Consider the following 26,351-nt stretch of genomic DNA (forward strand, 5'->3'; position numbering starts at 1 on the left):
GAAGAAGATGGCAGAACTTGTCATTGAAGTGTTGGTCATAATTGGTACCTGTACCCGGTTGGAAGCCCGAGAAGAGTTTATTCTGTGGGCTTCCAACCAATCCGGGGTGCCTCGAGGCAGAACTCTCAATGGATATGATTAAATATTCTCATTTCAGCCTAATACAGGTAAAAATGCACAACTGCTTCCAAGGTCAGGGCAGTGATCAAAGATGCCTTAATGTGATTAAATGAACTATAGCTGCTTAAAACGGATGGAAACAATGCCATTTCTGGACGTACTGCTGACCAGATTCCACGTAGGAAATGTGGCTGCAGGTCAGGGATGCAAGTGTGCTTAAGGAAACGAGGTTTTAAACTCCCAGTACTGACCATCTTGCTGGCAAACGTGCAGCCTCTGGTGAATAAAATGGATGATCTCAGAGTTAAAGTGCTAAATCAGAGGGACATTAGGACCGTGTGTGTCCTTTGTTTCACGGAATCCTGGTTAACCCCTTCTGCATGGGATGCAGCGAGTCAGATCAGCGGGTTTACTATACGCCGTCAGGATAGATTTATAGTCTCTCAAAAGCAGAGGTGAAGGAGTATGCCTCATGATCAACTCTTCTTGGTGCACAAGTATATCAGTGCTCTCCCAATTCTCACCACACCTGGAATATCTAGCAGTTAAGTGCCGTGAATTTTACCTATCATGGGAGATTTCCGCGATCATTTTGGTAGCAGTTTACATTCCACCTCAGGCCAATGTCATTCAAGCTTTAGGTGATCTGCGCAATGGGATCAACTTGCACGAAACAGCGCATTCTAACGCCTTTTAACCAGCCCAGGCTGTAAAATCACTAAGCAATTACCATCAACAAATCATTTGCAATACCAGAGGAAACAACACACTGGACCATTACTACACCACCTTCTAGAATGCCTACCGTGCTATTCCACGTCCTCACTTCGGGAAGTCTGATCACCTGGTTGTATTCTACTCCCTGAGTATAGGCAGAGACTGAAGACTGCAGCATCAGTAGTGAGGACCAAGGAGGTATGGACTAAGGAAGCACAGGAGCGCCTACAGGACTGATTTGAATTGGTGGACTGGACTGTATTCAGGGATTCATCTTTGAACCTGGATGAGTATGCTGCAGTTGTTACTGACTTCATTAAAACCTGTGTGGATGAGTGTGTGCCTACAAAGACTTGCTGTACATTCCCAAACAAAAAAACGTGGATGAACTAGGAGGTATGTCATCTGCTGAAGGCTGGATCTGTGGCATTCAAGGCTGTACCAGAAAACCAGGTATGACTTGCAGAGGGCCATTTCAAGGGCGAAGAGACAATCTCAAATAAGGTTGGAGGTGACATAAGATGCGCGGCAACTCTGGCAGGGTTTGCAAGACATTACTTCCACAAAGCCAAACCCAATAGCATGAATGGCAGCGATGCTTCACTACCAGATGAACTCAACACCGTCTATGCCCGCTTTGAAAGGGAGAACACAACTACAGCTGTGAAGATCCCCTGGTGCACCTGGTGATCCTGTGATCTCTGTCTTGGAGGCTGATGTTAGGCTGCCTTTAAAGAGGGTGAACCTTCACAAGGCAGAAGGCCCTGACGGAGTACCTGGTAAGGCTCTGAAAACCTGTTCCAACCAACTGGCAGGAGTATTCAAGGACATTTTCAACCTCTTGCTGCTATGGGCAGAAGTTCCCATTTGCTTCAAAAAGGCCGCAATTATATCAGTCCCTAAGAAGAATAATATGACCTGCCTTAATGACTATCTCCTGGTAGCACTCACATCTACAGTGATGAAGTGCTTTAAGAAGTTGGTCATGACTAGACTGAACTCCTGCCTCACCAAGGACCTGGGCCCACTGCAATTTGCCTATCGCCACAATAGATCAATGGCAGATGCAACCTCAGTGGCTCTTCACACGGCCTGAGACCACCTGGACAATACAAACACCTATGTCAGAACGCTGTTCCTCGACTATAGCTCAGCGTTTAACTCCAACTTTCCCACAATCCTGATTGAGAAGTTACAGCACCTGGGCCTCTGTACCTCCCTCTGCAATTGGATCCTCTGCTTCCTATCTCCTCCTCGCTGACAATCAACACTGGTGCACTGCAGGAATGTGTGCTTAGCCCACTGCTCTACTCTCTCTATACCCATAAATGTGTGGCTAGGCGTAGCTCAAATACCATCTATAAATTTGCTGATGATAAAACTACTGTTGGTAAAATCTCAGATGGAGACAAGAGGGCGTACAGGAACGAGATATGCCAACTAGTGGAGTGGGGTCGCAGCAACAACCTGGCACTCAACGTCAGTAAAACGAAGGAGCTGATTGTGGACTTCAGGAAGGGTAAGATGAAGAAACACATACCTATCCTCGTAGAGGGATCAGAAGTGGAGAGAGTGAGCAGTTTCAAATTCCTGGGTATCAAAATTTCAGAGCACCTAACCTGGTCCCAACATATCGATGCAGCTACAAAGAAAGTAAGTCAGTACTATACTTCATTAGGAGTTTGAAGAGATTTGGTATGTCAACAAAAACACTCAAAAACTTCTATAGATGTACCATGGAGAGCATTCTGTCAGGTTGCATCACTGTCTGGTATGGGGGGGGGGTGTGGGGGGGAGAGGTACTGCACAGGACCAAAAGAAGCTGCAGAGGGTTGTAAATCTAGTCAGCTCCATCTTGGGTACTAGCCTACAAAGTACCCAGGACATCTTTAGGGAGCGGTGTCTCAGAAAGGCAGCGTCCATTATTAAGGACCCCAGCACCCAGGGCATGCTCTTTTCTCACTGTTAATCATCAGGTAAGAGGTACAGAAGCCTAAAGGCACACACTCAGCGATTCGGGAACAGCTTCTTCCCCTCTGTCGTCCGATTCCTAAATGAACATTGAACCCGTAAACACTACCTCACTTTTTTTATATAATATCTGTTTTGGCATGATTTTTGTATTCATTATACATATACTGTAATTAATTATTTTTTCCTTCTTTGTTATGTATTGCATTGAACTGCTGCTGCTAAGATAACAAATTTCACGACACATGCCGGTGATGATAAACCTGATTTTTATTTGCTAACTACCAGGGACCCCAGTCTAGGGTCCACTGACCCCTCAGGTAATGGTGCATAAAAAAGATTGGGAACCCCTGTTAGACCAAGGATAAATTGTAGCTTAAACAAAGCTGCTTTTGTCGATAGATGCATGTTTTTCAAATGAATATCTGTTTTATTAATTTCAGTGATTTCAGCTTGAGATCGATGTTTGGTGCGCATTTGATTTCTTCTCGCCCATTTCCATGTTCATTTGTAACGTCAGTTTGGAGCCTCTTGACCTAAATTATTTGATACAAGGAGCATAAAGGATGAGACCACCTGTTTTGGGGGTGCTAATTTTATGGTGTTAATTTTATAGATTCAGACTCTTGAGCTCAAACTCCTAGGAATGCTTTTCAAGAACAGATACATCTAACAGCCGTGAATAAGTACATCTGTCTATTAAAGGGAATTTATTAAATAAAGAGATCCATATTAAGGCACATCTTCTCCCCTCCAAATTAGCTGGTAAATAGTCTTTCATCCCTTGCTGCTTCCTGCACTGCGGTCTTCTGTTTTTCTGCCTGTCTTGTAAATTCTCATGAATAAGCAAGGCAGCAGCAGTAACATGTTGGAAGCTGCTGTCTGCATTTGGATAATGTACGTGTCAGTGTTGCCTTCCAGGTATGGTGTCCCTGGAGACTTCAGATAGCCTTTACAGCTCAGCAGTTGTGTTTCTAGCTTAGTAATTTCATTCGGTGTGCAGGATACAGTCTTGTGGAGCCTAATCACAGCCATTCGCTGCTAGGATTCAGTCAATGAAAGGAGCATAGCCTTCCACTGCAGTGTTGAGCACAGGAACGTGCTTTACTTAACGGGGTTTAATTGAACATAATGAGAAAATTGCCAGGTACAAGAGTGGAGCAGTGAGAGGTCTGTGGTAAACCTCACACTGGACCCAAAAGAGGACGACCTGCATTTATCAATCTAGAGTGGGACTCGAGGATGAACATCCAAGCTCTATTTGTTCATTTAGCAAACCCATTTTACTGTACGTTTCAATGTTTGTATGATAAGTAAATGAATCTGAGTCTATTGTAGGATCAATTACTCTGTAGGTGAGCAACAAATCATTATGGATGCTGGTAAGCCATCAGGGCAGGAGCACAGTATGCCTGATTATGCCTGTTGAATCTCCTTAGTGTTTCTGCATGCTTTGAGTGACATGCTACCTACATTATTGTGAAGTAAGGACTCAGAGACTCGCCGTGGAAACAGGAGCTGAGCTCCTGTCCTTTGGAGCCACTCAGTCAGGTCATACCTTCCACTTGCATGCCTTGGGAGGGTTTAAGGTGCATCTTCACCCATTTGTATAGAACCAGAATAGATTAAAGCAGCATTGTACTATTGAAGTTTTGACTTGGGTCCAAAGCAAGCTGGGGGTTTCATTATTGAAAGTTATCAAGGTACGTATATGTTACCATATACTATTTTGAGATTCTTTTCTTGCAGGCATTTTCAAGGAAAATACATAATAAAAATTTTATAAAATAACTCTGTATAAACAAAGACACTTTGCAAAAGAGGATGAGCTGTACAAATATAAATTGAATTTGCTAAAAGTATTCTGAAGAGTTTTTTCCCTAAAGAACTTGGCAATTTTCATTATTGATATCTAGCAGAAGAAAGCCTGTTTCGCAGGGCTAGGGAAGGATTGTTGGAGAGGCCATTCATTCCAATCTGCTCTTGTACAAGTCTTGCGATGGACCATAAATTGACAGTGGACTACGTTGTGAGAAATGATGCTCAGTGTTCAGAGTAATTTTATTGTCAATATATTTGTCACCATCTACTACCCTGAGATTTTTTCTTGCAGGCATTCACAGTAGGAGAAAAGAAATAAAACAATGAATGAAAAAGTATCCACATTCAGACTGACAAACAATGTGCAAAACTAAAATAAATACAGAATACTGAGAGCCATGAGTCATACAGCAGCGTGCAAAAGTCTTAGGCTCAAATACAGTACTGTATTTGTCAACATGTAGCAGAGAGGGAGTTTGTAAATCCGGCAGGAGCAAAGGATGTTGGGAATGGCGAGGGTGGAGCATCGTGGGAGGGGTGTGGGACAGGTAGCTGAGAAGGCATGCCAGGGGTGGAGACAGCATGGGTGCAGACACACCCAGCCCTGAGACACCAGGCAAAGTCATTTGATTACAAACAATTGGTTTATTGATCATTACAGAATGTCTTGCTGGTGCTTCCCACTCCCTTTCCCTTTTCCTAAACGTGATTTCCCCTCTCCCTGCCCTCTTCCCACTCTCAGTCCACAACAGAGGCCCATATCAGAATCAGGTTTCTCATCACTCAAATATGTCATGAAACTTTTTTTTGCCTTCACAGTACAGTGCATTACGGAACTGTGCAAAAGTCTAGAAAATATATACTGCAGTAATTTTTTACGTAGAGTCCTTGGAAGTGAGTCTCTAGGCTGAGCAATGAGTTCAGTTTATTCACACTGGTTCAGGAGCCTGGTAGTTGAAGGGTAATACCTGTACCTGAACCTGGTGGTGTGTGACCTAAGGCTCCTGTACCACCTTTCTGATGGCAGCAGTGAGAAGAGAATATGGTCTGCATTGTGAGGGTCCTTGATGAATGCTGCTTTCTTGTGTCAGCAATCCTTGTAGATGTGAACAGTGGTGGGGAGGGCTTTCATTGAAAGACTGGGCTGTATCCACCACCTTTGTAGGCTTTTCCATTCCTGGGCATTCCTGAAACATACCAGGCCACGATGCAACCAGTCAGGATACTCTCCGCATCTATAGAAGTCTGTCAAAGTTTTAAATGACATGCCGAATCTGGAAACTTCTAAGAAAGTAGAGGCACTGTTATGCCTTCTTTGTCGTGGCACCCGTGGGATGCACAGTGGTGCTGCAGTTAATTATGCCTCCTCACAATTCCGGTAAACAAAGGTCGATTCTTACCTGACGCCTGTGCGTTTAGAATTTGCATGTTCTCTTTATGGCTGTGTGGGGTTTCTCCCTCAGCTCAAAGGTTATTCGACAAATGTAAGTTGTTGCCCCAATTGAATGTGAGTTGTAGGAGAATGGGGATGGGATAAGTGGGAGAGAATTCATTGCAGGGGAATAAGGAATGAGATTAAAGGGACCGACTGCTTTGAGAGCTGGCACAGATTCAGTAGATGGAGTGGCCTCTTACTATAATGAAATGTAAAATTGTCTGTGGGGTAAATAATGTTCCTTGTTTCCAATGACATGCGAGATGCGGTTGTCATGTTGTGCAGAAAAGGGGTAGCGCTCTGACAGTAACACAGGGTCAGGTTCTGCAGGAAGAAATGATGTAATGTGAAGGTTTGCCATGCCTTTGTTGATTAATATGGCATATCGGGATGCAGCTGCAACAGCTGTTGTTTTCCTGTGTATAAAGGTGGCTAATACACTGGTGCTTGAAAACATTTTCACAGTGCATCTTTGAAAGAAGTTAGTAAAACAAATCCTGTAACCTATTTTTAAGATTTTATGTGTAACTGGCAAAGCAGTTGTTTTTAAGCTTCTGATTAAGCTATTAATTTGCATGTATTGTGCCCAAGCACTTTCTTTGAACACCAAAAGGAATTGGAGCCTGTTTTATGATGACTTGATTTTAGATCTTGTGCATCCAGGGCAACTCCGTTCAAATGTGATCCTGAGAGATTCATTATATGATCTCCATTAACTCATTACAATAGTGTAAGTGAAGGAGTTGGTCTTAAAAGCATTTCTATGCAATATTTCACCCTTCCTTTACAGAAGGCCCCAAAAGACGCTGCCACAACACAGTACCACTTAAATATGGTCACTGTTGTAATGCAGACTGTCAACTTATACAGGCAAGCTCTCATGGAAAGTATTGTGTCATAGTGATGAGATAATCTATTTGAGGAATAAACAAAGGCTAAGATGGGATAACTCCCCTGATGTTTGCTTCTAATGAATGCCATCGGATGAGAGAGCAAAAAGGGCTTTCTTTACCATTTCTGATGGGAAACAGATCACTGCTGACAATGCAACTCCACCTTAGCACTGCACAGAAGTTGTGCACTATTGATGAGCGATGGTACTTCTGCAAAGCCACCCCCACTCCAATCGCAATCTGGAAAGTTGCCTTATCCTGACAGCGTGATTGCAGGCAGTTAAACAACTCCTGTCACCAATAATTTTAGTTTGGCATCTTGCAAAGTAGTTCAGAAAATTTTTGCCTATCACCTGTCCAGCTCTTGGCTCCATCCCTCCCCCTCCTGTCTTCTCCTATCATTTTGCATCTCCCCCTCCCCCTCCAGCTTTCAAATCCCTTACTCACTCTTCCTTCAGTTAGTCCTGACGAAGGGTCTCGGCCTGAAACGTCGACTGCGCCTCTTCCTATAGATGCTGCTTGGCCTGCTGCGTTCACCAGCAACTTTGATGTATGTTGTTTGTTGTTTGTTCAGAAAATTTTGTTTTTTTTCACATCTTTTTTGTCAGTGGCCACTGAATTTTCTCTAGTATTGTTTGCAGCTTGATTCGTGGAGGGGGTGGCACCTCCCTGAACACATATGACATGTTTTCCTGCTGGGTTGCAGACTGATGTGGTTGTAGGTCTTCAGGAAAGCTGTTAATGACATGCTGAAGCTGAAGGGTGATGGATGAGTACAGAAGCCATTAGTAAGCATTTGTGAAAGCAAGTGGGAGCATCACAAATACTGCAGTCATCTTCTTAGCACTTGGTTAACTTGTACTTCCAGTGCTGTTAATATCTGCTCTGTAGCTTTCAGGCACATTTGTAAGAGGCTGCTCCATCCCAATCATTGGTCCTTTTGCAGAATCTGTTCATTAGGGACTCCATCCTAACTGCCCCAGAGGGCTTTGCTGTTCCACTTGCCCCTGAGCTCTGAGATGGAGCACTGGACGTTCTAAGAATAGCGTGCAAATCACTTGGCCCTCTTTCACCCTTACATCAACTGTAGCAGATGAATTAACATGAGGAAATCTGCAAATGCTGGAATTTCAAGCAACACACACAAAAGTTGATGGTGAATGCAGCAGACCAGGCAGCATCTCTAGGAAGAGGTACAGTCGACGTTTGAAAGTCTCTTACTAATCTCTTACTAGCTCTTCTTTCAGTTAGTCCTGACGAAGGGTCTCGGCCCGAAACGTCAGCTGTACCTGTATTCCTAGAGATGCTGCCTGGTCAGCTGCGTTCACCAGCAACTTTTATGTGTGTTGCTAACACCAACATTGGTTGTTTTGCTGGACTCGTATGCCCTGTGGGAGAAAAAGTGTTTGAATAACTTTCAACTTCTATGAAATTTTTTATGCTTTATGGAATTTTTAATTAAGCCCTATACATAATTTGAACAAACTCAATGTTTTAGTTCATAATATTTTTAAATGTACCTTACCATCCAAGACATTTAAAGATGGTTAATAAGATGTACAAGTATACTACTAAGGATGATGTTTCAGGGTACTTGGAGGTACATGATAAAATAGGCTGAAATTAGCATGGTTTCTTTAGGAAAAAACCTTGCCTGACAAATCTGTTGGAATTCTTTGAAGAAGCAGCAGGCAGGATAGACAGGAGAAAGTCAGTGGATGTTGTTTGGGCCTCTTTCTGTCATCCACGCACTTGGTCACGTAGCCTGCATATCTGTCATCCATATCATTGGCATATAACGTGAAAGGCAGAGCCAACACCGATCCCGGTGGAACACCACTAGTCACCAGCAAACAACCAGAAAAGGCCCCCTTTATTCCATCTCCTTGTCATCTGCCAATCGTGTATCCATGCTAGTATATTTTCTGCAATACAATAGGCTGTTATCTTAAAAACGCAAACATGAGGAAATCTGCAGGTGCTGGAAATTCAAGCAACACACAAAAAATGCTGGTGAACACAGCAGGCCAGGCAGCATCCATAGGAAGAGGTACAGTCGACGTTTTGGGCTGGGACCCTTCGTCAGGACTAACTGAAAGAAGAGACAGTAAGAGCTTTGAAAGGGGGAGGGAGAGATCCAAAATGATAGGAGAAAACAGGAGGGGAGGGGTGGATCTAAGAGCTGGAAAGTTGATTGGCAAAAGGGATACCAGGCTTGAGAAGGGAGAGGATCATGGGACGGGAAGCCTGCGAAGAAAGATAAGGGGGAAGGGAGCCCTGAGGGTGGAGAGCATCCCTGTCTCTTGCAAAAATGCCGTCCCCTTCTCACAATTCCTCCGTCTCTGCCGCATCTGCTCTCAGGATGAGGCTTTTCATTCCAGGACGAAGGAGATGTCTTCCTTTCTTAAAGAAAGTGGCTTCCCTTCCTCCACCATCAACTCTGCTCTCAAACACATCTCTCCCATTTCACGCACATTTGCTGTCACCCCATCCTCCTACCACCCCACTAGGAATAGGGTTCCCCTTGTCCTCACCTACCACCACACCAGCCTCCGGGTCCAACATATTCTCCGTAACTTCCGCTACCTCCAACAGGATCCCACCACCAAGCACGTCTTTCCCTCCACCCCACTTTCTGCTTTCCACAGGGATCGCTCCCTACGCAACTCCCTTGGCCATTCGTTTCCCCCCATCCCTTCCCACCAACCTCCCTCCCAGCACTTATCCTTGTAAGCGGAACAAGTGCTACACATGCCCTTACATGTCCTCCCTCACTACCATTCAGGGCCCCAGACAGTCCTTCGGTGAGGCGCTGCTTCACCTGTGAGCCGGCTGGGGTGATGTACTGCGTCCCGTGCTCCTGGTGCGGCCTTCTATATATTGGCGAGACCTGATGCAGGCTGGAAGGCTGTTTCGCTGAACACCTATGCTCTGTTTGCCAGAGAAAGCAAGGTCTCCCAGTGGCCACACATTTTTAAATTCCATGTCCCATTCCCATTCTGATATGTCTATCCACGGCCTCCTCTACTGTCAAGATGAAGCCACGCTCCGGTTGGAGGAACAACACCTCGTATTCCATCTGGGTAGTCTCCAACCTGAAGGCATGAACATTGACTTCTCTAACTTCCATTAATGCCCCTCCTCCCCTTCACACCCCATCCCTTATTTATTTATTTAATATTTTTTTTATTCCCCTCCCCCTTTTTTCCTTTTTTTTTTCTCCCTCTGTCCCTCTCACTATAACTCCTTGCCTGCTCTCCATCCTCTGGGCTCCCCTCCCCCTTTCTTTCTCCCTAGGCTTCCCGTCCCATGATCCTCTCCCTTCTCCAGCTCTGTAGCCCTTTTGCCAATCAACTTTCCAGCTCCTAGATCCACCCCTCCCCTCCTGTCATCTCCTATCATTTCGGATCTCCCCCTCCCCCTCCCACTTTCAAATCTCTTACTATTTCTTCTTTCAATTAGTCCTGACGAAGGGTCCCGGCCCAAAACGTCGACTGTACCTCTTCCTATAGATGCTGCCTGGTCTGCTGCGTTCACCAGCATTTTTTGTGTGTGAGGCTGTTATCTTGTTAAGCAACCTCATTTGTGGCACCTTGTCAAAAGCTGCCTTTAGCTTGTGATTAGGCTATTAAATTGCATGCATTATAAAAGGGAACTGCAAAATACCTTACACCCAAGTACTTTCTTTTAAAACATTAAATGGAATTGGACTGTCTGAAAAGCCCCTGTTATGATGATTCACTTTTAGATCTTACACATCCAACTCTGTTCAAATGTGTTCTTGAGATATTTGTGATAAAGATGGATACAGGGACAGGTAGTGTTGAGGGACCAGGGAGTCTGCAGGATTTGGATTGGGAGAATGGGTAAAGAAGAGGTAGGTGGAATACTGTGTAGAGAAGTGTACAATCATGCACTTTGGTAGAAGGAATAAATGGGTAGATGATTTGCTAAATGGAGAGCTAATTGAGGATTTAGAGATGCAAAGGGATTTGGGAGGCCTTGTGAAGGATTCTGAAAGGTTAACTTGCAGGTTGAGTCTGTGGTAAGAAAGGCAAATTCAATGTTAGCTTTCATTTTGAGAGGACTAGAATATAAAAGCATGGATGTAATACTGAGACTTCATAAGGCATTGGTCAGACTGCACTTGGAGTATTGTGAGCAGTTTTGAGTCCCTTAACTCCTAAGGTCCATGTACCTATCTAAGAGTCTCTTAAAAGACCCTATTGTATCTGCCTCCACCACCGTCGCTGGCGGTCCATTCCACACACTCACCACTCTCTGTGTGGAAAAACTTGCCCCTGACGTCCCCTCTGTACCTACTTCCAAGCATCTTAAAACTATACCCCCTCTTGTTAGCCATTTTAGCCCAGGGAAAAAGCCTCTGACTATCCACACAATTATGCCCCTCATCATTGTGTACACCTCTATCAGGTCACCTCTCATTCTCTGTCACTCCAAGGAGAAAAGGCCAAATTCACTCAACCTATTCTCATAAGATATACTCTCCAATCCAGGCAACATCCTTGTAAATCTCCTCTGCACTCTTTCTATAGTATCCACATCCTTCCTGTAGTGAGGTGCCCAGAACTGAACACAGTACTTGATTTGGGGTCTGACCAAGATCTTGTATAGCTGTAACATTACCTTGCGGCTCTTGAACTCAATCCCTCCGTTGATGATTGCCATCACACCCTACGCCTTCTTAACAACACTGTCAACCTGCGCGTTAGCTTTGAGTGTCCTATGAACACAGACACCAAGATTTCTCTGATCCTCCACACTGCCAAGAGTCTTAGCATTTGTATTATATTCTGTCTTCAAATTGGACCTACTAAAATGAACCACTTCACACTTACCTGGGTTGAAGTCATTCTGCCACTTCTCAGCCCAGTTCTGCATACTATCAGTGTCCCGCTGTAACCTCTGACAACCCTCCAGACTATCCACAACACCCCTAACCTTTGTGTCATCAGCAACCTTAATAACCTACCCTTCTACTTCTTCATCCAGTTAATTTATAAAAATCACAAAGAGGAGGGGTCCTAGAACAGAACCCCAAGGAACACCACTGGTCACTGTCCTCCATGCAGAATATGAACCATCTATAACCATCCTTTGCCTTCTGTGGGCAAGCCAGTTCTGGATCCACAAAGCAAGGTACCCTTGGATCTCAGCCTCCTTACTTTCTGAATGAGCCTTGCATGGGGAAACCTTATCAAATGCCTAACTGAAATCCATATCCACTACATCCACTACTCTACCTTCATCGATGTTTTTTTTTATATCCTCAAAGAATTCAATCAGGCTCGTAAGGCATAGCCTGCCCTTGACAAAGCCATGCTGTGTCTCTCCAAATGCTGATAAGTCCTACCTTTCAGTATGTTCTCCAACAACTTGCCCACCACTGAACTGGTTGAGAGGGGTTCAGCCATGATTTAGTGTACAGAGCAGACTCCATGGGCCGAACACCGTAATTCTACTTTCTTCTCCTATGTCTTGTGGTCTCTTGGTCAAAGGTTATTTGTGGTACAATTAATTCATCCCTACTGAAGTAAGCTTACCCTAGGATCAAACTCAATAACTTTTTCTGGTGACTCCAATCCATACCTCAGCAAACTAATATAGCAAGCAAGAATATTTTTAAATAATAGGAAAACTGCACATAAGTACCCAGACCTCCGGTAAAGAATACTTTACAATGCACACAGAAATAAAAATAAAATCAAACTCCAATTGCTCCCAATCCAATATGGTTGTTCCATTTCCTCAAATGATGTGAGACATGGTTACAGGAGGGGTGTGATTGGCAACTAAATATTCCTGGATTTAATCACTTCAGGTGTGATAGAATCAGAGGGACAAGAGGGGGTGGTGTTGCATTACTTGTCAGAGAAAATATTACAGTGGTGCTCTGGCAGGATAGATTAGAGGGCTCATCTAAGGAGGCTATTTGGGTGGAACTGAGGAATGGGAAAGGTGTAGTAACTCTTATGGGGGTATATTATAGACCACCAAATGGAGAGTGAGAATTGGAGGAGCAAATTTGTAAGGAGATAGCAGATACTTGTAGTAAGCACAAGGCTGTGATTGTGGGAGATTTTAATTTTCCACACATAGACTGGGAAGCCCATACTGTAAAAGGGCTGGATGGTTTGGAGTTTGTAAAATGTGTGCAGGATGGTTTTTTGCAGCAATAAATAGAGGTACCAACGAGAGAAGGGACAGTGTTGGATCTCCTGTTAGAGAATGAGATAGGTCAGGTGACGGAGGTTTGTGTTGGGGAGCACTTCGGGTCCAGTGATCACAATGCTATTAGTTTCAATACAGTTATGGAGAAGGATAGGTCTGGAGCCTGGGTTGATATTTTTGATTGGAGAAATGCTAACTTTTGAGGAGATGTGAAAGGATTTAAATGGAGTGGATTGGGACAATTTGTTTTATGGGAAGAATGTAATAGAGAAATGGAGGTCATTTAAAGGTGAAATTTTGAGAATACAGAATCTTTATGTTCCTGTTAGGTTGAAAGGAAAGGTTAAAAGTTTGAGAGAGCCATGGTTGTCAAGGGATATTGGAAACTTTTTTCGGAAAAAGAGAGATATCTACAAAAAATATAGGCAGCATGGAGTAAATGAGGTGCTCGAGGAATATAAAGAATGTAAAAAGAATCTTAAATTAGAAAAGCTAAAAGAAGATGCGAGGTTGTTTTGGCAAGCAAGGTGAAAATAAATCCCAAGGGTTTCTACTGTTTATATTTATAGCGAAAGGATAGTGAGAGATAAAATTGGTCCCTTGGAGAATCAGAGTGGACAGCTATGTGTGGAGCCAAAAGAGATGGGGGAGATTCTAAACAATTTCTTTTCTTCGTTATTCACTGAGAAGGATATTGAATTGTGTAAGACAAGGGAAACGGGTAAGGAAGTTATGGAAACTATGATGATTAAAGAAGAGGAAGTACTGGAGCTTTTAAGGAATATAAAAGTGGATAAGTCTCTGGGTTCTGACAGGATTTTCCCTAGGACCTTGAGGGAAGTTAGTGTGAAAATAGCAGGGACTCTGACGGAAACATTTCAAATGTTATTAGAAACAGGGATGGTGCCGGAGGATTAGTGTATTGCTCATGTTGTTCCATTGTTTAAAAAGGGGTCTAAGGGTAAGCCTAGCAATTATCGGCCTGTGAGTTTGACATTGGTGGTGGGTAAATTGATGGAAAGTATTCTTAGAGATGGCATATATAATTATCTGGATAGACAGGGTCTGATTAGGAACAGTCAACATGGATTTGTGCGGGGAAGGTCATGTTTGACAAATCTTATTGAATTTTTTGAAGAAGTTACTAGGAATGTTGAGGAGGGTAAAGCAGTGGATGTTGTCTATGTGGACTTCAGTAAGGCCTTTGACAAGGTCCCACGTGGAAAGTTGGTTAGGAAGGTTCGATCGTTAGGTATTAATATTGAAGTAGTAAAATGGATTCAGCAGTGGCTGGATGGGCGATGCCAGAGAGTAGTGGTGGATAACTGTTTGTCAGATTGGAGGCTGGTGACTAGTGGTGTGCCTCAGATCTGTACTGGGTCCAATGTTATTTGTCATATACATTAACGATCTGGATGATGAGGTGGTAAATTGGATGAGTAAGTATGCAGATGATACTAAGATAGGTGGCGTTGTGGATAATGAAGTAGGTTTTCAAAGCTTGCAGAGAGATTTAGGCCGGTTAGAAGAGTGGGCAGTAAGATGGCAGATGCAGTTTAATGCTGATAAATGTGAGGTGCTACATTTTGGTAGGACTAATCCAAACAGGGCATACATGGTAAATGGTAGGGCATTGAAGAATGCAGTGGAATAGAGGGATCTAGGAATAATGGTGCATAGTTCCCTGAAGGTGGAATCTCATGTAGATAGGGTGCTGAAGAAAGCTTTTATGATGGCCTTTATAAATCAGAGCATTGAGTATAGGAGTTGGGATGTAATGTTGAAATTGTACAAGGCATTGGTGAGGCCAAATTTGGAGTATTGTGTACAGTTTTGGTCACTGAATTATAGGAAAGATGTCAACAAAATAGAGAGAATACAGAGAAGATTTACTAGAATGTTACCTGGGTTTCACCTCCTAAGTGACAGAGGTTGAACAAATTGGGTCTTTATTCTTTGGAATGTAGAAGGTTGAGCGGGGACTTGATAGAGGTATTTAAAATTATGAGGGGGATAGATAGAGTTGACGTAGATAGGCTTTTTTCATTGAGAGTGGGGGAGATTCAAACAAGAGGACATGAGTCGAGAGTTAAAGGGCAAAAGTTCAGGGGTAGCTTGAGGGAGAACTTCTTTACTCAGAGAGTGGTAGCTGTGTAGAACGAGCTTCCAGCAGAAGTGGTTGAGGCAGGTTCGATGTTGTTGTTTAAAGTTAATTTGGACAGCTATGTGGACAGGAAAGGAATGGAGGGTTACGGGCTGAGTGCAGGTCGATAGGACTAGGTGAGAGTAAGAGTTTGGCATGGACTAGAAGGGCCGAGATGGCCTGTTTCTGTGCTGTAATTGTTATATGGTTATACATGTTTAATGTGCTTGGGAGGAAAAGGGTGCCTCGAGTTGTAGCACAGGCCAGGATCATGGAAAGCTGAATGCGGAATATTATGAAACACTGTCTCTTAGCTTAATTAACTTGCAACTCAAACGTGAACTCCCAAGTTCAATGACATCAGTTCTTAAAGGCTCCTTTTCTAAGAAAGGATGTGCTGACATTGGAGAGGGTTCAAAGAAGGTTCGTGAAAATGATTCTGGAATTGAAAGGTGTATCATATGAGAAGCATTTGATGGCTCTGGGCCAGTACTCACTGGAATTCAGAGGATCTCATTGAAACCTATCTAATGTTGAAAGTCCTTGATAGAGTGAATGTGGAGAGACTGTTTCTTATGGTGGTGGAGTCTGAGATCAGAGGACACAGCCTCAGAATAGAGGTGCGCCCATTTAGAACGGAGATGAGGAGGAATTTCTTCAGCCCGAGGGTGGTGAATCTGTGGAATCCCCTGCCATAGGAGGCTGTGGAGGCCAGATCAGACGGTATGTTTAAGGCAAAGGTTGATGGATTCTTCATCAATCGGCATGAAGGGATTCCGGGAGAAGGCGGGATATTGGGGTTGAGAGGGAAATCGATCAGCCATGATTAAATGGCAGAGCAGACTCGATGGGCCAAATGACCTAATTCTGCTCCTGTATGTTTGTCTTGTAATCAATCTTCACTGATAATTGTTTTCGTTATTAACCCTTGTAGGTAGGTAGGAAATGGGAAGAGGTCCTGAAAGGAGAGTATAGGGAGTTAGGAAGGGAGTTGAGGAAAAGGACTGCAAAGGTAATAATCTCGGGATTACTGCCTGTGCTACGCGACAGTGAGAGTAAGAATGCAACGAGGTGGAGGATAAATGCGTGGCTGAGGGATTGGAGCAGGGGGCAGGGATTCAAGTTTTTGGATCATTGAGACCTCTTTTAGACCTCGTTTGAGTTGCAAGGTGTGACCTGTACAAAAAGGATGGGTTACACTTGAATCCTAGGGGGACCAATATCCTGGCGGGGAGATTTGTGAGGGCTACTGAGGTGACTTTAAACTAGAATGGTTGGGGGGTGGGAATCAAATTAAAGAGACTAGGAGAGAGGAGGTTAGTTCACAACAGGGGGATGGGAACAAGTGCAGAGAGACAGAGGGGTGTAAAATGACCGTAGAAGCAAAAAGTAGTAAGGTGAAAAGTAAAAGTGGCAGGCCGGCAAATCCAGGGCAAAAATCAAAAAGGGCCCCTTTTCAACAGAATTGTATAAGGGCTAAGAGTGTTGTAAAAGCAAGCCTGAAGGCTTTGTGTGTCAATGCAAGGAGCATTCGTAACAAGGTGGATGAATTAAAAGTGCAGATTGTTATTAACGAATATGATATAGTTGGGATCACAGAGACATGGCTCCAGGGTGACCAAGGATGGGAGCTCAACATTCAGGGATATTCAATATTCAGGAGGGATAGACATGAAAGAAAAGGAGGTGGGGTAGCATTGCTGGTTAGAGAGGAGATTAACGCAATAGAAAGGAAGGACATTAGCCGGGAGGATGTGGAATCGATATGGGTAGAGCTGCATAACACTAAGGGGCAGAAAATGCTGGTGGGAGTTGTGTACAGGCCACCTAACAGTGTAGTGAGGTTGGGGGTGGCGTTAAATAGGAAATTAGAAATGCGTGCAATAAAGGAACAGCAGTTATAATGGGTGACTTCAATCTACATATAGATTGGGTGAACCAAATTGGTAAGGGTGCTGAGAAAGAGGAATTCTTAGAATGTATGCGGGATGGTTTTTTGAACCAACATGTCGAGGAACCAACTAGAGAGCAGGCTATTCCAGACTAGGTATTGAGCAATGAGGAAGGGTTAATTAGCAATCTTGTCGTGAGAGGCCTCTTGGGTAAGAGTAACCATAATATGGTGGAATTCTTCATTAAGATGGAGAGTGACATGGAGAGAAACAAAGGTTCTGAACTTAAAGAAGGGTAACTTTAAAGGTATGAGACATGAATTAGCTAAGATAGACTGGCAAATGATACTTTAAGGGTTGATGGTGGATATGCAATGGCAAGCATTTAAAGATCGCATGGATGAACTACAACAATTTTTCATCCCAGTTTGGCAAAAGAATAAATCAGGGAAGGTAGTGCACCCGTGACTGACAAGGGAAATTAGGGATAGTATCAATTCCAAAGAAGAAGCATACAAATTAGCCAGAAAAAGTGGCTCACCTGAGGACTGGGAGAAATTCAGAGTCCAGCAGAGGAGGACAAAGGGCTTAATTAGGAAAGGGGAAAAAAAAGATTGAGAGAAAACTGGCAGGGAACATAAAAACTGACTGTAAAAGCTTCTATAGATATGTGAAAAGAAAAAGATTGGTTCAGACAAATGTAGGTCCCCTACAGACTGAAACAGGTGTATTGATCATGGGGAACAAGGACATGGCAGACCAATTGAATAACTGCTTTGGTTCTGTCTTCACTAAGGAGGACATAAATAATCTTCCGGAAATAGTAGGGGACAGAGGGTCTAGTGAGATGGAGGACCTGAGGGAAATACATGTTAGTAAGGAAGTGATGTTAGGTAAGTTGAAGGGGTTAAAGGCAGATAAATCCCTAGGGCCAGATGGTCTGCATCCCAGAGTGCTTAAGGAAGTAGCCCAAGAAATAGTGGATGCAATAGTGATAACTTTTCAAAACTCTTTAGATTCTGGACTAGTTCCTGAGGATTGGAGGGTGGCTAATGTAACCCCGCTTTTTAAAAAAGGAGGGAGAGAGAAACCGGGGAATTATAGACCGGTTAGCCTAACATCGGTGGTGGGGAAAATGCTAGAGTCAGTTTTCAAAAATGTGATAACAGCACATTTGGAAAGCGGTGAAATCATTGGACAAAGTCAGCATGGATTTCTGAAAGGAAAATCATGTCTTGACGAATCTCAGCATTTTTTGAGGATGTAACTAGTAGAGTGGATAGGGGAGAACCAGTGGACGAGGTATATTTGGATTTTCAAAAGGATTTTGACAAGGTCTCACACGGGAGATTAGTGTGCAAACTTAAAGCACACGGTATTGGGGTTAAGGTATTGATGTGAATAGAGAATTGGTTGGCAGACAGGAAGCAAAGAGTGGGAATAAACGGGACCTTTTCAGAATGGCAAGCAGTGACTAGTGGGGTACTGCAAGGCTCAGTGCTGGGACCCCAGTTGTTTACAATATATATTAATGACTTAGATGAGGGAATTAAATGCAGCATCTCCAAGTTTGCGGATGACATGAAGCTGGGCGGCAGTATTAGCTGTGAAGAGGATGCTAAGAGGATGCAGGGTGACTTGGATAGGTTAGGTGAGTGGGCAAATTCATGGCAGATGCAATTTAATGTGGATAATTGTGAGATTATCCACTTTGGTGGCAAAAACAGGAAAACAGATTATTATCTGAATGGTGGCCGATTAGGAAGAGGGGAGGTGCAACGAGACCTGGGTGTCATTATACACCAGTCATTGAAAGTGGACATGCAGGTACAGCAGTGAAAAAGGCGAATGGTATGTTGGCATTTATAGCAAGAGGAATCGAGTACAGGAGCAGGGAGGTACTACTGCAGTTGTACAAGGCCTTGGTGAGACCACACCTGGAGTATTGTGTGCAGTTTTGGTCCCCTAATCTGAGGAAAGACATTCTTGCCATAGAGGGAGTACAAAGAAGGTTCACCAGATTGGTTCCTGGGATGGCAGGACTTTCGTATGATGAAAGACTGGATCGACTAGGCTTGTACTCATTGGAATTTAGAAGATTGAGGGGGGATCTTATTGAAACATATAAAATCCTAAAGGGATTGGACAGGCTGGATGCAGGAAGATTGTTCCCGATGTTGGGGAAGTCCAGAACGAGGGGGTCACAGTTTGAGGATAAAGGGGAAGCCTTTTAGGACCGAGATTAGGAAAAACTTCTTCACACAGAGAGTGGTGAATCTGTGGAATTCTCTGCCACAGGAAACAGTTGAGGCCAGTTCATTGGCTATATTTAAGAGGGAGTTAGATATGGCCCTTGTGGCTAAAGGGATCAGCGGGTATGGAGAGAAGGCTGGTACAGGGTTCTGAGTCGGATGTTCAGCCATGATCATACTGAATGGTGGTGCAGACTTGAAGGGCTGAATGGCCTACTTCTGCACCTATTTTCTATGATTCTATGTTCCCAATCACCCACTTCTTTTCCTGAAAAACAGCTGTGTTTTTGGACCATCCCTTTTCATAATCATCTCTTTCATACTGTAATAATTTCCTTCTATCCTATTGTTTCCTCTCTTTTGTTCTTTCATATGCCTGCCTGCTTCCAGTCCCTTCTTTTGGCTCTCCATTGATTCAAAGTAAGTTTAAACCTCTTCCATTTTGAACAAAAGATTTTAAACCTTAAGCAAAATTAAGTTCCTCTTTCTGCAGATACTGACTTATTGGTGAGTGTTGCCAGAAATTACTCTATTTATTTCAGCTTGTCACTCCCCGCATTTATTTTGCCTAGTAATCAGACAAATCATTTGGACACATTTTGCTTCCAAAGTGAGACAAATCTCTGCCAGTAACTTCGTTATCTACAGCCTTTGCCAACCCTATTTTAGGTTACTTTCCAGACACCAATTGTTTCTACCATCTGTTGTCCAAAGGTTAATTGCAATACCCATCTAACTGCTCTGGGTGTGCCTGATGTTCTTGCCCAGTGACAGAACTCAGGTTCAATGCAAAGCAAAGCTTAATTTTTCAAGCTTTATTCAACACCAACTTCGAAAGGCAGTGTCAGAGCAACTCAGTGAGCTAGTTAGAATTCATCATCAGCCCAATTCTCCAGAAAAATAATCAAATGTCTGTTACTGTCAATAAATTTGAGATATGGGAGACAGCCATTTAACCCTTGAGCTTGCTGCTCCATTTAATATGCTGTTTGTTTTGAGTTTGCATGTTTTCCTGTTAATGAGATCCTCCAGATGCTTAGGTTTCCTCGTGTCCACAAAAATGCACCCCCCCCCCAGCCGCCCCCAGGTGTGCATGAGGGTGGTAAGAGAACAAGAGTGGTATTGAGAGAAAACTGGGCACAAAGGAAGTGGAAGTCGGGGAAATGAGACTGATGAGATTGGTGTGACAGCAAGTGAAGACTCAATAGCCAAATGGCCACCTCCTGTGATCCAAGAGAAAAATGGAACGTCCTGAGGTTGGTTAAAAGTGTAGTGGAAATGCATGTTATTTCCTTTTTAGTGGTTGAACTAGAGAGAACAGAAAGATGTCCTTTGAGCCATCATCTTCATACCAACGTGCGTGTATGTGTGTGTAGATACACACATACAGTACTATGCAGAAGTCTTGTATACATATATTTAGCTAGGATACCTAATACATTTGCACAGTACTGTATTTGTTAATGTGGAGCAGAGAGAAAGTTTTATAAATCTCGTGGGAGCAAAGGATGTTGGGAATGGTGAGGGTGGCGTGCAGTGGGAGTGGTGTAGGACAGGTAACTGAGAAGGAGTGCTGGGGTGGAGAGGGGGTGAGTGGTGTTGGTGCAGATGCACCCAGACCTGAGGAACCGGGCAAGCCCATTTGATTCCAAACAATTGGTTTATTGATCATTACATTCATTCATTCATTCATGTGCCTTGCCGTTCGGCATGGGGGATCATGTCTCTCCATCCATTACGGTCCCTGACCCTCCGAATTGTAGTTGTTGCCTCCCCTGTATCTAACCATGATGTTATTCCATCTATCATTTCCATTCTCTGTCTGCCTCTGCTTCTTTTCCCTTCCAGCTTTCCAGTTGTAACTAAATGTTCTAATGTCTCTCTTTGCATGATATGTCCAAAGAATTTTGATTGCTGTTTTCTGATTTTTTTTTTAAGTAATGTAAGTTTTGTTTTCGTTCTCTGTAGAACTTTTTCGTTGGTTATCCTGTCCATATATGATATGCATAGCATTCTTCTGAGGAACCACATCTCCGCTGCATTGATTCTTTTTTTCCATTGCATTTGTGATGGTCCATGACTCGCAGTCATACATCAATATAGGAAGAATGTAAGAATGATGATTACAGAATGTCTTTTGGTGCTTCCCTTCCCCTTTTCTCAACCATGATTTCCCCTCTCCCTGCCCCCTTCCCACTCTCAGTCCACAAAAGAGTCCCATATCAGCATCAGGTTTATCATCACTCACATATATCATGAAATTTGTTTTATTTTTAAGCTAACGTTTCATGGGAATAGTTAAGGTATAAAAAAAGACAAACAACTGTTTAACTGAGTTACAATTTATCTATTCAAATGAAATACAGAACAAATTAGAAAACCACCAAATCTATTCAAATACTATAAAACTCTGCTTTAGGTATACTGGCAATGAATTGCATAGACTCATTACTGTCTAGCTAAAGAAATTCCTCCTCATCACTGTTCTTATTAGATGTCTCTCTCTTGAGGTGGTGCCATCTGCTCCTAGTCTCACCCACTATAGGAAACATCCTGCTTGGATCCACTCTATCCAGACCTTTCAATGTTCACTAGGTTTCTATGAGATCACCCCTTATTCTTCTAAACTCCAGTGAGTACTGGTCATCAAAATCTCCTCATTAATCCTTTCATTCCCAGAACAATTCTCATGAACCTCCTCTAGGCCCTCTCCAATGCCAGCACATCTTTTCTTCGATAAGGGGCCCAAAATTGCTCACAATACTCCAACTGTGGCCTGACCAATGCTTTATGAAACTTCAGCACCGCACCCTTCCTCTTGTATTCTAGTCATCTCGAAATAAATGACAACATTGTATTTGCTTTCTTTACCATTGACTTAACCTGCAAGGTAGCCTTTAGGGAATCTTGCACAAGGACTCTCAATTCCCTTTGCACTTCTGATTTTTGTACTCCTCCCCATTTGAAAGTAGTCTACACCTTTATTCCTTCTACCAAAGTACATGATCATACAACTTTGCTACACTACATTCCACTTGCCATTTCTTTCCCCTTTCTCCCAATCTGTCTCAGTCCTTCTGGAGATTCACTGCATCCCCAACATTACCGGACCTTCTACATCTTCTTACCGTCCACAGACATGGCCAGAATGCCATTAATTATGGCATCAAATCATTAACATTTAATGTTAAAAGAAGTGGTCCCAAAACCAGCCATTGTAGTACACAACTAGTCACTGTCAGCCAACCAGAAAAGGTCCCCTTTAATCCCACTCTTTGCTTCCTGCCAGTCAGCCAAGCTTCTGTCCATGCCAGTACCTTTCCTGTAATATCATGGGCTCTTGTATTCTTAAGTAACCTCACGTATGGACCCTTGTCAAAGGCCTTCTGAAAATCCAAGTAAACAATATCCACTGACTGTCCTTCGTCTATCCTGCCTGTTACTTCCTCAAAGAATTCCAACAGATTTATCAGGCAAGATCTCCCCTTAAGGAAACTATGCTGACTTTGACCTAGTTTGCAATGTGCATCCAAGTACCCTGAAATCTTATTCTTAATAATAGAGTCCAACATTTTCCCCACCACTGAAGTTGGTCTAATTGACCTATAATTTTTGATCTACCTCCCTCCTTTCTTAAGCAGTAGAGTGACATTTGCAAGTTTCCTGTCCTTCGGAACCAATCCCGAATCTAGTGATTTTTTGAAAGATTAGTACTAATAATTATTACTCCACAATCTCTTGAGCTACCACTTTCATAACCCTGAGTGTATTCCATCTAGTCCAGGTGACTTGTTTACCTTCAGCCATTTGATCTTCCCAAGCACCTTCTCCTTAGTAATAGCAACTACACTCATTTCTGTCCCCTGGCACACTTGAATTTCTGGCATACTGCTAATGTCTTCCACAGTGAAAACACGCAAAATACTTATTATTAGTCTGCCATTTAATTTTCCAGCGGTCTGATAATCCACTCTCACTTCTCGTTTACTCGTTATATATTTGGAAAATAAATATTGTAACCTCTTTCATATTAATGGCTAGCTTACCTTCATATTTCATCCTTTCTCTCCATATGACTTTTTTTAGTGCCTGCTTTTGGTTTTTAAAAGCTTTCCAATCCTGTAACTTCCTACTAATTTTTGTTATATGCCCTTTCTTTTGCTTTTATACTGTCTTTGACTTCCATTGTCAGCCACAGCTGCCCCATCCTTCCTTTTAGAATACTACTTCATCTTTGAGAGGTATCTATTCTGCAGTTTCTGAATTGCCCTTAGAAATTCCAGCTATTACTGTTCAGTCGTCCTCCCTGCAACCAGTCAACTTTGACCTGTTCCTCTCATGCCTCTGTAGTTCTCTTTATTCCACTGGAATACTGATACATCTGACTTTATCTTCTTCCCCTTAAACAATAGGGTGAATTCATCATATTATGATCACTGCCTCATAAGGGTTTATTTACCTTAACTCCCTAATCAATTATGGTCCATTACACAACATCCAATCCTGAATTGCTTTTCCCTAGTGGGTTCAACCACAAACTGATCTAGAAAGCCATCTCATAGGCATTCTACAAATTCCCTCTCTTGGGATTCAGCAACAACCTGATTTTCTCATTCTACCTGCATATTGATATCCCCAATGATTCTTGTGTCATTGCCTTTTTTTGTGTACCTTTTCCATCTCCTGGTATCATTTGTTTCCCACATTCTGGCTACCTTTGGAAGCCTGTATACAACTCTTGAGTTTTTTTTTTACACTTGCATTTTCATAACTCTAACCATAAGGATTCTACATCTTCCGATCCTATATCACCTCTTTCTAAGGATTTGATTTCATTTTTTTTTTACCAATGGTGGCACCCCAACCCCACTGCCTGCCTGCTTGCTCTTTTGATATAAGGTGTTTCCTTGGATGTTAAGCTCCCAACTATGATCTTCTTTGAGAGAGAATGGGGAAACCTGGTTTTCTTCCTGCTACTAGCCTAAAAGGGGGTTAGTAAAGCAAGAGCTTAGGATATCAGGATGTGTCTAGATTAGGAGCATTTTGTACACTGTGTTTGAGAGTCCAAGGGTTTTCTTCAGAGTTCATTCTGGTCATGCTAGATAATAGGCGAGTTAATGAATGGACATTTGAAGCGATGTATTTGAAGTACTTTGGTCATGTGTTGAATAGGGATGTGAAAGTGGAGGTCTAGTTGGCGACCTTTGGGCGTACATGTTGAATAGTGATTTGGAAGAATGCTGGAAGCTGTTGGTACCTGTGAGAGGAAACTTAATGCCTGCTCTCCAGCAATAAATAATCCAACACACATTTGAGTGGATAAATACTCCCAACAGCTTCTTGATAGGGCAAAATTGAATTGGAATTGATTTATTATTGTCACATGTAGTGTAATACAGTGAAAAGCTTGTCTTGCATACTGTTCATACAGATCAATTCATTACTCGGTGCATTGAGGTAGAACAATGCAATACAATAACAGAATGTAGAATGAAATGTCACAGCTACAGAGAAAGTGCATTGCAGGGAGACTATAAGGTGCAAGCTCATAAGGTAAATTGTGAGGTTAAGAGCCCACCTTATTGTACGAGGAAAACACTTAGTTACCTTGTAACAGTAGGATAGAATAGCCTGGTGGTACATGCTTTCAGGCTTTTGTGGCTTCTGCCCAATGGAAGAACTTCAATTTGTACAACATTTATGGCCTCTGTGAAATAAATGTGGGGCTATAATCCCCCTCATAGAGTTTGATGGGAGGCCCTGCAGCCAATAATGTATTGTTCTGACTAGTAATTCATTTCTTTCTTCCGTAGGATGAAGCAGTTGAGAACAGCAAGTTGGAGTGGCTGGCCCTTGGCACGGCAGTAACACCTCGATTACCTTAACCTCCTCGCAAGGGCCATTTCTCTTCTTTTGACCTGGCGCTGGGGTGAGAGGGAGGTCTTTCTTCCTGAAGATCTGGCCCAACGATGGCAGGGGAGAAAGCTAAGCCCAAAGTGATCGATGCCGAAAAGCTGGCCTGCCTCCTGCAGAGTGGCGTGGAGGGCACCCTGGTGATTGACAGCCGCTCGTTTGTGGAGTACAACACCTCGCACGTGCTGGGCTCAGTGAATATCTGTTGCTCAAAGCTGGTGAAACGGCGGCTGCAGCAGGACAAGTTCTCCATCGCCGAGCTCATTCAGCCTTCCTGCAAGATGAAGGTATCGTGCCTTACCCGTTGACCTTTGAGCACTACTCCCCAGAGTGGCAGGAAGCATTAACCAACGTGTACCTCCTGCACATGCTTTCACCTATCTTGTGTGACATTTGCACATGTGGGTTTCTTTATTTGTAGTCTGCCTGTCTCGACATGTGGCTCTGATTTTTTTTTCCTCCTTCTCTGTCTCCATCTGTCAGCCTCTCTCCCTTTCGTAGCTCACCCTAAACATTTAAAGGCTCTCTGCAGCTTTCTCTCTCTTCCCCCCCCACCCCCCAACACTTGGCTTCACTTGCTCCTGTGCAAAGGCAATAAAACTACAAATAATGAAAGAGTGGATTAAGTCTGCGCTCTTGAGGCCTGCGGTGATTGGATATAAATGACATCATGGTCCTGGACCCGTGGAGCTAAATGCTGTGGCAGATTGATGGGACAACATATGTAGCCTGGCACTGAGCCTGGTGTGATTGATGCAGGGCGATTATGTGCTGCTTGCAAGCTTAATTATAATTTTGCCATTCTGAAGTGTTGGATATTTATCAGCCAGCACCAGACCACCCCCCCGCCCCCATTTCCAACACAAAGCACTTGCTATTTTTGTCAGTGTTTGAGAGCAAAACTCTTCCCACCCCCACACACCGTCCCTTAGACAAGCAGTCCGCTAAACCGAATGTGGCCTGTCCCTTTATTCATTCCAGCACTTGTTAACGAGTTGATGG

At 43.2% G+C, this 26,351-nt stretch overlaps 1 protein-coding gene across 1 annotated transcript in view; it reads left to right on the top strand.

Annotated features, from left to right (window-relative positions):
• The window catches only part of dusp8a (dual specificity phosphatase 8a), a 303,307-nt gene that overhangs the window by 24,361 nt on the left and 252,595 nt on the right, over positions 1 to 26,351 (top strand). The window contains exon 2 of the mRNA XM_063062185.1: positions 25,250 to 25,636. Within this exon, the coding sequence (XP_062918255.1) occupies positions 25,406 to 25,636 (231 nt within the window). The 5' untranslated portion in view covers positions 25,250 to 25,405. The remainder of the gene's footprint in view (positions 1 to 25,249; positions 25,637 to 26,351) is intronic.

The sequence above is a fragment of the Mobula hypostoma genome, chromosome 11, assembly GCF_963921235.1.
Source record: "Mobula hypostoma chromosome 11, sMobHyp1.1, whole genome shotgun sequence".
Lineage (NCBI taxonomy): Eukaryota > Metazoa > Chordata > Chondrichthyes > Myliobatiformes > Myliobatidae > Mobula > Mobula hypostoma.